Source organism: Micropterus dolomieu, linkage group LG15 (assembly GCF_021292245.1).
Source record: "Micropterus dolomieu isolate WLL.071019.BEF.003 ecotype Adirondacks linkage group LG15, ASM2129224v1, whole genome shotgun sequence".
Taxonomy (NCBI): Eukaryota; Metazoa; Chordata; class Actinopteri; order Centrarchiformes; family Centrarchidae; genus Micropterus; species Micropterus dolomieu.
Window position 1 is genome coordinate 11,965,029 of NC_060164.1, and position 13,004 is coordinate 11,978,032.

At 37.8% G+C, this 13,004-nt stretch overlaps 1 protein-coding gene across 1 annotated transcript in view; it reads left to right on the top strand.

Moving 5' to 3' along the window:
* eys (eyes shut homolog) overlaps nt 1–12,279 on the top strand; it is a 276,707-nt gene extending 264,428 nt beyond the window's left edge. Inside the window, exon 43 of the mRNA XM_046071407.1 lies at nt 12,236–12,279. Coding sequence (XP_045927363.1) covers nt 12,236–12,279 — 44 coding nt within the window. The remainder of the gene's footprint in view (nt 1–12,235) is intronic.
* Nucleotides 12,280–13,004: the final 725 nt, after the last annotated feature.

Below are 13,004 nucleotides of genomic sequence, written 5' to 3' on the forward strand. Positions count from 1 at the left end.
AGGTGTTTTGAGTTAATTAGCTGATTAGAGTGTGGCACCAGGTGTCTACAATATTGAACCTGTGATTGAGTACTGAATTGTCATGCAGGACGTTTTTTGTTTTTGGTGAGGCATTTTCCCTTTTTGCTCTCTTGCTCACATTCTTATTAGCATTACAAAGAGTTTCAATAATGAAAACTGGATTGATCTTCACCTTCACAACCCCTGAACATATTTAGGCTGATAGCATAATCTTGTACAGAATACATGGGAATCTGACAGAATGGCGCTCAAAGCAAATGTTGACAGTCATTAACAGCGCTTGAGCAGCCTGTGTGCATCGAGGAAAGCGGTGCCCTCCTCTGCTTACATGACAGAGATGCTGCTGTGTTAAGCCAGTTATTAAGATGCTTTGGCTAACTTCTAAACAGTTAGTAGATAAAAAGGAATATGAATCATTAATAGATTCATTCACTCATTTATTGATTCATTTATTTCTCAACATTGTAGCTTACAGGTTCAGAGATGGATAGTTACTAGTGTGCCACAAATTAGTAGCCAGTTTCATACTGGAATAACCTGATTTCGCTAAATCACAGTATACAGGTGCTGGTCATATAATTAGAATATCATCAAGTAATACAAAAAAAGGATTTTTAGAAATGTTGGCCAACTGAAAAGTAAGAACATGAAAAGTATGAGCATGTACAGCACTCAATACTTAGTTGGGGCTCCCTTTGCCTGAATTACTGCAGCAATGCAGTGTGGCATGGAGTCGATCAGTCTGTGGCACTGCTCAGGTGTTATGAGAGCCCAGGTTGCTCTGATAGTGGCCTTCAGCTCTTCTGCATTGTTGGGTCTGGCGTATTGCATCTTCCTCTTCACAATACCCCATAGATTTTCTATAGGGTTAAGGTCAGGCGAGTTTGATGGCCAATTAAGAATAGGGATACCATGGTCCTTAAACCAGGTACTGGTAGCTTTGGCACTGTGTGCAAGTGCCAAGTCTTGTTGGAAAATGAAATCTGCATCTCCATAAAGTTGGTCAGCAGCAGCAAGCATGAAGTGCTCTAAAACTTCCTGGTAGACGGCTACGTTGACCTTGGACCTCAGAAAACACAGTGGACCAACACCAGCAGATGACATGGCACCCCAAACCATCACTGACTGTGGAAACTTTACACTGGACTTCAAGCAGCATGGATTCTGTGCCTCTCCTCTCTTCCTCCAGACTCTGGGACCTTGATTTCCAAAGGAAATTTACTTTCATCAGAGAACATAACTTTGGACCTCTCAGCAGCTGCCCAGTCCTTTTTGTCTTTAGTCCAGGCGAGACGCTTCTGACGCTGTGTCTTGTTAAAGAGTGGCTTGACACAAGGAATGCGACAGCTGAAACCCATGTCTTGCATACTTCTGTGCGTGGTGGTTCTTGAAGCACTGACTCCAGCTGCAGTCCACTCTTTGTGAATCTCCCCCACATTTTTGAATGGGTTTTGTTTCACAATCCTCTCCAAGGTGCGGTTATCCCTATTGCTTGTACACTTTTTCCTACCACATCTTTTCCTTCCCTTCGCCTCTCTATTAATGTGCTTGGACACAGAGCTCTGTGAACAGCCAGCAATGACCTTTTGTGTCTTGCCCTCCTTGTGCAAGGTGTCAATGGTCGTCTTTTGGTCAGCTGTCAAGTCAGCAGTCTTCCCCATGATTGTTTAGCCTACAGAACTAGACTGAGAGACCATTTAAAGGCCTTTGCAGGTGTTTTTGAGTTAATTAGCTGATTAGAGTGTGGCACCAGGTGTCTTCAATATTGAACCTTTTCACAATATTAAAATTTTCTGAGATACCGATTTTGGGGTTTTCATTAGTTGTCAGTTATAATCATCACATGAACACTTGAAATATATCAGTCTGTGTGGAATGAATGTATACATTATACAAGTTTCACTTTTTGAATGGAATTACTGAAATAAATCAACTTTTTGATGATATTCTAATTAGATGACCAGCACCTGTATGAACCCATTCATTGAGTTGTGACATTTACATGTGTTAACCTTCAAAATGCTGTTACTTGAGTTAACTTGTTATTGGTTTAACCTTAGTTGATTTCTACCATTGCCAATGTTAAGCCAATCATGGAAACTTCCAACTTTAAGACCGCTACTGACTAGATGTTGCATCTTTAATTTCTCATTATTCTTTATATGGCTTTTCTTTTACTTTCTGGTCTGTTCCCTTTTTACACCTCTCCCAGAAGCAAACACGTGAGTCTCCCCCTGGACTTCAATTGTCAGCTCGAGAAGAGAAATACGCGGAGGTGGGGAGAGAGAGAGAGAGAGAGAGAGAGAGAGAGCAGGTGACAGGCACCGACAAAAGGACGAACGCTCTGTTAGGCTTATAGTAAATAATATTTGTCAACAAATGAGTTATGGCACTCAGTGGAAACAACAGGTTTGAAAAGGAGAAATTAAGTGTTTTAAACACACCACAAACAAAAAATGATCAAAAATAATTGTTTGAGACAGGGAAGTTATGGTTGGGACATATGTAAATAATATAGAGGTAGAGGAATGCAGGAATAATTACATCCGTACAGCAAGGTAAATATTGAAATATCAAAGCACAGATATGTGGATGTATATGTGGGGAAAAAAACGTTTGGTATAGTAAAATGATGTACTGTGATATGCTTTTGCTTTGCCTGGCTACAATCTGCAACTGCCATGATCACAGGAAAGTCTGGGGGTGACACTTCTTATAAATGCGCCTGTTTAGAAACAATGCCATTTGCTTGGCAGCGCAGTTAGAGGTACATTTCACACTTTGCGGGTGCATTAAGAGTTAGAAGATGTCTTTTGTTTCTTTTTTGTGCAGGTTTAGCTGCTGCAAAAACTGCACAATCTTTTTGTGAATTCACCCCTTAGTGTCCACTTTATTAGGTTCACCAGTACAGTAATGCAATCCAATATGGTGTTTCTGCCATACACCTTCCTCATGTATGTAAATGAAACACCGCTCTATACAATATAGTCTAGTACACCATCACCTGTACTTTAACGATGACCTCAGTAATAAACATATTATTGAATTTACACGTCCAACACTGTCAACAAAAAATATAATTAACTGTCAAACCATTATAATATTTTTGTTAAAGATAGAATTTATGGCAGAACTGTATTGCAGTGCATTTGATTGTGCAGATGTACATTTGAATCCAAGGGAAGTAAAATTACCTTTACAAAAGAGCAAACAACATTAAAAGTGCACATGCAGTGTACATGCAGTCATAGCATGCTAAGAAATCCAATAAAAACGAATTCAACTGCAGTTAAAAACAACAATCAAAAACTTTTTGAGTGATTTTAAATCATTTGAAGATATTTAATGCACTGTCAGAGAATTCCAGATGCTAAAAGCATAAAAACCCTTGGAAAAAACCTAGAGGGCTTGTATCACATAACCTTGGATGTCAGAGCATGTCAGTGATCTACCGTGGAGCAAGGTCAAGTAGGGTTTGGCAGATAAAAGGTGAAGTTTTATAATAATTTCTAAAATTAACAGGAAGCGAATGCAGAGCTCTTAGGACTGGAATTGAATTAATTTCTCTTTCTGCTCAAGCAGCTCAGCATTTTGAATAAGCTGGAGTCCTCCCATAGATGTTTTTAGGCAGAGCAATAGTTAACCAACTATGTGTGTTAAAAAAAAATTAAATAAATTAATAATTTAAATATATAAAAAATTTAAATAAACTAAGTAAATGACACAGTAATGTGTGCTATTAGAATAATATATTAAAAATATATTTTTAAATAGATAAAACCGTATATGTGTTTCGTAAAATTTAATTGATATTTTCTGTATTTTAGTAAGAGCACAGATTATTTGGTGTTTTTCTCTGCACCTGCAGGATGCTCTTACAGAAGTCAGTATGGAAAGATTATATGATAGTTTTGTCCCATTTCTCAAATTCATTATTTAGTTTTGGCCCCCAAATAGAATTATTGGTTTTAGCACAAATTGGAAAATTTTAAGCCAGATTTCAAATGGAATATAGATTTTAATGTTTCTTTTTATTGCATAGAAAGCTCTCCTTGCTTTGTCCCTCAGATCTTTCACAGCCATGTTGAGGTTTCCTGTGTATGTAATGTTGAGGCCAAGGTAAGTGTAGTTTTTTGTATGTTGTAATTTAGTGGTGTCTAAATAGAAATTTTGTGAAACCTGATTTCTGTATTGTTTCTGAAAGATAGTCTTTGCTGTGTTTACTGTCAGAGCCCAGGTCTGACAAAATCTCTGCAGGAAATTAAGGTGCTGCTGCAAACCTTTAGTAGTTGAAAGTCATCTGCATACAGCAGACTTCTGATCTCTGTGTTGTTCAGGATGAGGCTAGGTGCTGTGGAACCCTCTAATTGGTTCGCTAATTCATCGATATATAGATTGAAGAGAATTGGACTGAGATTGCATTGTTTATTTCCATTTTTTATGGCACATTCACTTTTTGTATACATGTTTTTAATCAAATCATATTTTTTTCCTTCAATGCCACTTTCAAGTAGCCTATAGAAAAGGCCCTCGTGCCAGACGGAATCAGGCTTTTTGGAAGTCAACAAAACAGGCATATACCTTTCTTTTCTTAATGTTTAACTTTTGATCAATTAGTCTGGAGGGTAAATATATGGTCTGTTGTGCGGAATTTTGGCAAAAAAACAATTTGGCATTTATGTAGAATATTGTAGTCATCAAGAAAGTTGACCAGTCGTTTATTATTGATGTTGCAGAATATTTTTCCCAGGTTAATGGATTCACATATTCCTCTGTAGTTATTTGGATCATATTTATCTCCGGATTCATGATTTGGGGTTATTAAACCTTTGTTCCAGATGTCTGGAAAAGTTCCAGTTGCTAAAATAGTGTTGAATAGTATATAGCCAATCTGATTTTATGGTCTGAGTATTTGATCATTTTGTTGAGGATTCCATCAATACCACACGCCTTTTTTCCTTTCAGGGACTGGATGACTTCTGTTAATTCTTGTTCTGTTACAGGGTAATCCAGAGGGTTTTGGTTGTTTTTTATCACCGCCTCCAGAGTTTTCCGTTTTGTGAATATCTTGTTACTGATCATCATTTTTTTGGTAATATTACTATATAGTTCACTAAAGTGATTAATCCAAGTATTTCCATCTTGGATTGCCAATTCATCCTGCTGGGTTTTGTTTAGGTTGTTCCATTTCTCCCAGAACTGGTTGGACTCCAGGGATTCTTCAATTTCACAGAGCTGGTTCTTGCTGTGTTGTTCTTTCTTTGTTTTTAGGGTGTACTTGTATTGTTTCAGAGTGGCCTCATATTGACAGCGTATGTTGTGGTTATCTGGGTCCCTATGCTTTTCATTTGATCATTTCATCTTTTCCTTAGGTTTTTGTATTCAGTGTCAAACCATTTGTTATTGGTCCTTTGTTGAGGTTTTGTGTTGGAGACTTTTAAATTAGACAATAGAGCCAAATGATGAAAAGAAGGGATGGTAGTTCACCAGGCCCTTTCAAACAAGATATGTAATTGCCCCAAAAACAAGGTGTAGAGTGCATGAACTGCATTGCAGTAACTCAGCTGGAACAATTTAATAATCAGTTTATCAATCAAAAAGCAATTACTTCTGCCGATTTGGCAATTTCTAACATGCATTTGCACTTCTTGCTTGTCTCATCCAAATAGGTCTGATTACAATGCTTCCTGATGCACAGTTGATCTTCCGTCTCTGTAGTGCACACACAGGCTTACAGCTCAGGCACTCCAGTATCAACACAATTTAGATAACATATGTCAGTAAAGCACAAAATATATGTATATTGCAAAACTGAGTATTAAACAGTTTTCTTGACCCATTCCTGTTTGCAGTTCTCTATGAGCCACAAAGGGCCGCTGTTTGGCAGTCTACACCACTCCATCTTGCTAATCTTCATCAACAGTCCAACACCTTTCCTCAAGCGCCAGCATGCATTCATGAGGGATGTTATATTTGTGGGATGTCAAATGAATTTCTATCTTATATTGTAATACATAAAAATTTGGATATCGTCAGCATAGCTTTGAAAATTTTACCCAAAAGAAGTATGTTTGGAACTGAACCCCGAAGACCCACATGAGTAAGATTTATTATTCCTGACAGACAGCCTCCCATAACAACACAATCGTGTCAGGGATATACACACATCCGCCTTTTAGGTGCTTATATCTGCAGTGACCAGATGTGATAAAAGACATGTATCTATGTTAACAAGCTTAAACAAGGATAGTGAGTAGAGGAGTGAGGAGAGTCATGTGTGTTGGCAAATCTCAAAATAAGAGGACAAAGTGTTTGTATTGTTATTTCTGCTGTAAGGATGGAAAATGTTGTGTATCCACAATATTTTTAATATACCAAGCATAAGGTTGAAATAGCTTTAAATCTATCTTCAAATGAATAAAGTGACAGTGTTTAAATTATACTATTTAGATCAGTGCTTATTAGAAATGCATTTAATGATGAATTGCAAAAATCTAAAGAGAAGTCAGAAAAACACTCTGAGGGGAGTTTTATTTCCAAATCCACTGTTACCCTGTTACATAATTTGAAAGAATGTGTAATGAAGCTATGATAAATGTTGACTTGTCTTTCATGAATTAATCATCATGAATGGCATTGAGTATGGAAGTGTTATGTAAACAGACTTTGTAACATTGCTGATCATATCAGACAGTTTCACCACACTGGAAGCTAAATTATTAAGTGCCATTTACAAACAGATTGGCAGAGGAATATGTACCTTGTAATATGACTTGGAGTCTTTCATTACCTTGATTTTACGCAGAAATATGTATAAATACATGGTCAGTTGCTTAATAATAATAATAATAATAATCCTTATTTGTAGAGCACTTTTCAAAAACAAGTTACAAAGTGCTTTAACAAGTGTAAAGAATAATACAAAAAAAAACAAACAAAAGTGTTAAACTTAAAGTGTTAAAGTGCTTAAGTGTTAAGATGAAGGATTAAGGTAGTCACTTTTCACCATCACACCCCACTAACCAGCAATTTTGCCTTCTTTTTAAATATGCATTAGCTACATATGATGCTCTTTCACCTTAGGTAATCCAGAAAATAGCTACTCTAAATGTCTTCTTCACTGTGTTATGACACTATAAATTAACAGTTGCTTTTATTAAACAGGAAATGAAAAGGGGCACCATGAATATTGGAATATGAATGGCTCTAAGAATACCAATTAAGAGCCGGTGGCATTGTGGTCCGACAGTAGCTTCATATTTACTGTATCGAAATGAGGGAGGTATCAGTCTTTTAATCCAACTCTCAGCAAGAAAGCGAATTCCCCATAATCTTGATATGGAAAACTTGTGAGCAAACACTTGTTTATCTACACATTTAGTGGATGTTTTGGGCCACCTCACAACGTAAGTCCAATATTATCCCTCTGAGCTCTGAATATTGGACTTCAGAGCTAAAAGGAAGCTCACTTTCATCATTCCTGGGAAAAAAACGTGCTGCTGTTTTGTGTTGCGCAGGTAGTGTACAGTGAATGAAAGCTGTAAGAGTGACCCAAAACAGTACATGTGCAGGCCATAAAATCAAAACAAAAAATGTTTCTGAAAGATGCTGAAACACCGAAGGGAGCTACAGAGTCGGGTAATAATTCTCTCTGGTTTTGTCACTACGAACGACACCTTTCACATACACGCAGTCTTGATTGTTAATATAAAAATATTGATTAGAGCTACTTTAAAGTTTTCATCAGATTGTGACCTCTTGTGACCTCATCATTGTAAGTAAATGAAAGCAGTTTGATACAGATCACATAAATAGATCCACATTTGTTACTGTCCAGTAGAGATGGCGCCTTGCTCGTTCTGTGCTGGTCCAGCTTTGGTGGCACACAAACCTCCACTTAACAGTGAATTCTCCCGAATATCCATTTCATCCTCAGAAATAAAAAAAAAGTTTTCTTGCAATTTAAGGCCAAATTAGACATACGGTACAAAAAATAATTATTCTGTGATCATAAGAAAACAAAACATAAAAGTAACCCAGCTGTGTGTGTGTGTGTGTGTGTGTGTGTGTGTGTGTGTGTGTGTGTGTGTGTGTGTGTGTGTGTGTGCAACCAGGCGCACGTTCTTGAAGCCATCATCTGCAGGTGGCTTTTGTGAAAATATTATGATTTTCAGTTAAAGGAATCGAGCCACTTGTTCTATCAGAACACAAAAATATTTGCATCACTTGCAAAGACAAACATGTTATTTTCTGCACTGTTAATTGTAGGCTGCTTTCAACACATCTGAAGAAAGTTGTTGTTTACCGAATGAAGGTAGTGAATTGTTTAAAGAGGTGGTATTATGCTTTTTGGCTTTTCCCCCTCTACTTTATTGAGTTATATATCTTTTTTGTGCGTGTAACAGGTTTGCAAAGTGAAAAAGCCCAAAGTCCAGCCCAAAGGGAGTTCTCATCTCCCACAGAAAACACTGCTCTAAACCGCTTGAAAACAGCTCATTTGTAGTCCAGCCCTTCACTTCCTTTCATTGTGACGGCTAGCGGGGTCAGGCACGCCCTCAAACCAAGCTAGTCTGAGTGGAGGCCCTTTGGCTCAACTCGCCTTTGTTTGGTTTTCCATTGTAGAAATGTTGTACATGTACCTGCTTCCAGGTACTTTTTTTCGTATCACCTCACCTCCGTCGAGGTTCCAAGTGAGCTGAGAGATACTAAAATGTAACGTGAAAACACGACAGACAGCTGATTGGTCAGAGAGAATATTCACTATTTACTGCATCATCATTGCTGCACCAGACAGAGGCCAGCAACAGAAAGTTTTATATTTTACAGTTTCGTATAGAATTTCATCACTAAATCCACTTCTGAGAAGTTTTGAGGTGAGAAATCAGCTGTGTAGATTTCGAATATTACAGTTTTACAGAAGTGATGGCGGAACAAAAATGTGCTTGAATATTGTCGGAGTTGAGGAGCTCCGCAAGTGGCTGTGGGGGGAAGCCTGTGCCAACCCATGGGAGGAGCGTGTGAAGCCGGCCAGCCGCCCTCTCTGCTCCCGCCATCACACAGACCGCTGCAGCAACAACGGCAGAAGAAAACACAGCTGGAAGGTTTTCATACTGCTTATCTGTGTTTACATTCTGAGTAATGTTGAAACGTTTTAACCGTATATATATTGTAAGAGCTGGTGTGTGTGTCGCATTGAACATTACGTCGCGGCAGTTGTGTGTGGCGTCGCTATGACGACAAGCTACATACTATCTCTGGTACTATCTGCAATGGAAAACGGAGCAGGGCCGAGTAGAGTCGAGTCTATTGATTTGCGCTATGGTAGCATTTTTCGGCAAGGCAGCATAGATCGTCAGAACACCGGCAACAGTTCAAAATTTAGTCCTAATGGTAAGATGCGGAACAATGATGTTGTGTGGTTGTGGACTTGAGTAACGCAGTCTGAAGCGGCTGTGATTTGGATCACACTACCTTGTTTCTTACGACCCTACCTTCTCTGCTTCTGATTGGCTAGTAGTCCTTACCTGGGAACTCTGCATGTGCGACTCCCAACAAAGATTTAAGTCAGATGCGTCTATAACACAATACCCTGGCATACAACAACTTGCTATTTTTATCACACATTTCCACAGCTATGAGAAAGTGATTTTATCAAGGGTAATAAAATATTGTTCTATATATAGTCTCCACCTAAGCCAAGAATACATTGAACATGCATAGGCCTAGCTACTTTCTCCAGATGTTAAAAGATCACTGGAAGAACTGATAAGATACCATAAAATATCAGCATGTTAGCATTGTCATTGTTACTTTGCTAACTTGCTTCCATTAGCATTTATGGTGCGTTCCATTTGACATGGGAAGAGGGAATTTCCAATTTCAAAGTCGGACATTTCAAAGGGAACGCACCCTTAAGTCGGATTTCCGACTTGGAAAGTCGGGACTAGCAGTGCGGTTCTAAGAGTGCAACCAGGCGTGTGCTCGTACAGAAATCCTGCAATAAAGGCAGAAACACCAGCATGCAGGCTGTGGCTTTTCACTCAGACATGTTCAGGCTCTGTTACTTCAACGTTCCCGTCTCAGAGGCGGATCGACACCGGCTCCGTAACGTTACTTCATTCAGCGCAGCGAGCCGCATATCGGCCCAATAGCTGGAAACTAAGGTAAATTCCCACTGCAACGTTACAGTAATATTTTTATCAGCTGCAGGTTGAACTAATCCATGCTCGTTACATGATCATGGTACATTTACTGCATTTAGTGGACGTGCTACAGCTTTAGCTCGCCTGCTGCTTTCATCTTGGATCAACTTACTTATTTTGACGCAAATCAGGATCTTTTCCTAATCCTAACCAAGTATTGTTGGTGCCTAACCTCATAATGCTGCTAATTGTAGCTGCCATTAGCTGCCATTTGAATTTTAATCCTGGTAACATCAGATAAGATCAGAGTCAAAACAGATCACTCCTAAGTCAAGTTCATGAAAATTAATGAACATTTTAAGATGACTTCACTCAGAATTATTAATGATCTGCCTTTGTTTGCCACAAGTTACTCATACATCCTGTTCAAGATTCATGTTTAGAATGAATAGAGAACGATTTTAACAGTCTCCCAATAAACATACAAGTGTAGACCATAGAGTGTATAAAAAAGGTGTAGACATACAGTTATGTAATGCAATATTTTTGTAGATTGTATTTTCATAGATACATTTTATACAGTTCATTTTCAGTGGTTTTAATGTTCATGCTCAAACACTGCAACAATCTAATGCATCAGCACTTCAGTTTAGTATTGATTTATTATAGTTTCTGTTAACCTTGCATTGTTCTGAGACATTACAGTGTGTGTGTGTGTGTGTGTGTTGTATGTGTGTGTGTATATATATATATATAAATAGTATATTGTATATGTATTTCTTACTCAGAAGAAGTGTTGTTTTCCTAGCTGCTCTGTGGCAGCTAAGATGCAGTTTTTGTCAGAATGCCATTCAGTTTTTTTCTTCTGCACCAACCTTTTCATAGACTTTACAGTCAGTTACAGCATGAGATTAAACCTGCCTGCAGGATAGTTCTAAAATATGAGTATGAGTATTTTAGTGTCTACTGAAAAAGATGTAGATGGGGTTTGTTTTAGAAATTACAGAGAATTAACTCAAAATCAAGACCACATACAAAATCGAATGAAAAGCAAATACAAAGTTGGCTTTGTGAAACCCATAATGAATGAATTTAGCAAGATTACAAACTGCGGTCTCAAAATTTAGGTCTTTAATGACAAAAGTTAAGGAAAAGTTTGGAAAAGTTAAGTCTTGGACATCTCTGTGACAGTCATTATTTAACCTTCACAAAGTTAGTAATTAAAGTAATAAGTAGTAAGTAAAGGAGCTGTTTTCTTGGATTTAATTAGATAATATAGTTCATGGTGTCCACTGCTTGTACATACAAAATAATTAGTTTCAAAAGTAAAATGGCACAGATGTTAATAGGCACTAAAAATAAGTTTATACATAAATCATTCATTATCTGTCATTTTGATAAGGATTCTGATAAAATTATACAATAAAAAAATAAAATATATTTGCTAATATCAATTCTAATAATTAATTTATTTCATACAGAAGGCTCAAGGGTGATTCATTCATGAACAGAATAAATAGCTCACCATAAACACACTCAAGGTCATTTAATTTTGTAATAATGGCTGACGTTTTTGTATCTTGTATGAACAGGCAGGAGGGAAGAACACACACAGAGCTCGGTTGTTATTACAGGGCAACAAAAGTACCAGTGAAGAAGAGCAGTTTTACGTTTGAATCCTCACCGCTGCATAAAACCATTGCACACAGTCAGTACCGGTACAAAGAACTACAATTCAGCATCTAGGCAAAAAGCTGCTAAAGTGCATATAGTATAATTGAGCAATAGCTCACGACAGGCCGTGAGGCTACATAGTACATGACGGTTGCTAAGCAACATACATAAAATTCTAGAATTATTAGAAATATTTAGGCTATTTATATTTATTTGCACGTTGCAGTTTATTGTGCAGCCACCAAAAAACTGTCAGCGTCAGCAGATTGACTTTGGTAACTTGAACTTGGCTTGCATTTTTTGTGAGGTGGAGATGTGTGTGTTGCAACAAGGACAGCTTATTGCTCCACTTTCTCCGGTCCCCAAAATGTTCCTTTCTAACGTTTCTTTGTCGCCAGGGTTCGAGTGGGAGCCAGTTGGAGCTCAGCTCCCCCATGGGTAACGTTGGCTGCACTTCTCCACCATCAGCCACTATCGTGCACACAGTTTTGACAGAACAGGTTGAGGCTGCGACCCACCAACATGTTCGTATAGAAACTATTACGTGGCCTTAAATTTTTTATGCTTCTCAAAAATAGTGAGGGTTTTAATGTTTATGAGGGCATTGAATAGTATAGACATCTTCAATAGCTTCTTGGCTTGAGAAACCTGTGACTCTTCCAGTTGAAAAAGTTCCTCTTAAAGAGGACCTGAAAAATACAATTAAAATAAATGTAAAGAAAGCAACTGTAACTGATATTAACACTGAAATGCAACACCAATAAACTCTAATGCTTAAGTTAAAAGAGTACTCACATTATTTTTAGTATCTTTGAGGTTGAAATCAGACTCCTTCAACCTAAAATGTACAAAGCGTCAAGTTTTTCTAAACACTGAATGAAATTAAAATTTCAGTATTTACACAGTTCTTTTCATTACTTTTACTCTTGAAATACTTACCTCTGTATAAGGATTTCTCTCAGAGAGTCACGCACACTTCGCCTGATTGCCTCCACAGAGACGGGTTTCTTTGAAGCTGAAGATGGAGTCTTACTTTTTGTCTCTTGTTTCAGCTGAATGCCTATGAAGACAGAATGATAATATCTACTGAGCAGGAGGGGGCAATCCATGACCACAAGGATTACATAATATTAAAGATTGAGTTGTGATACAACAATGTGACATACA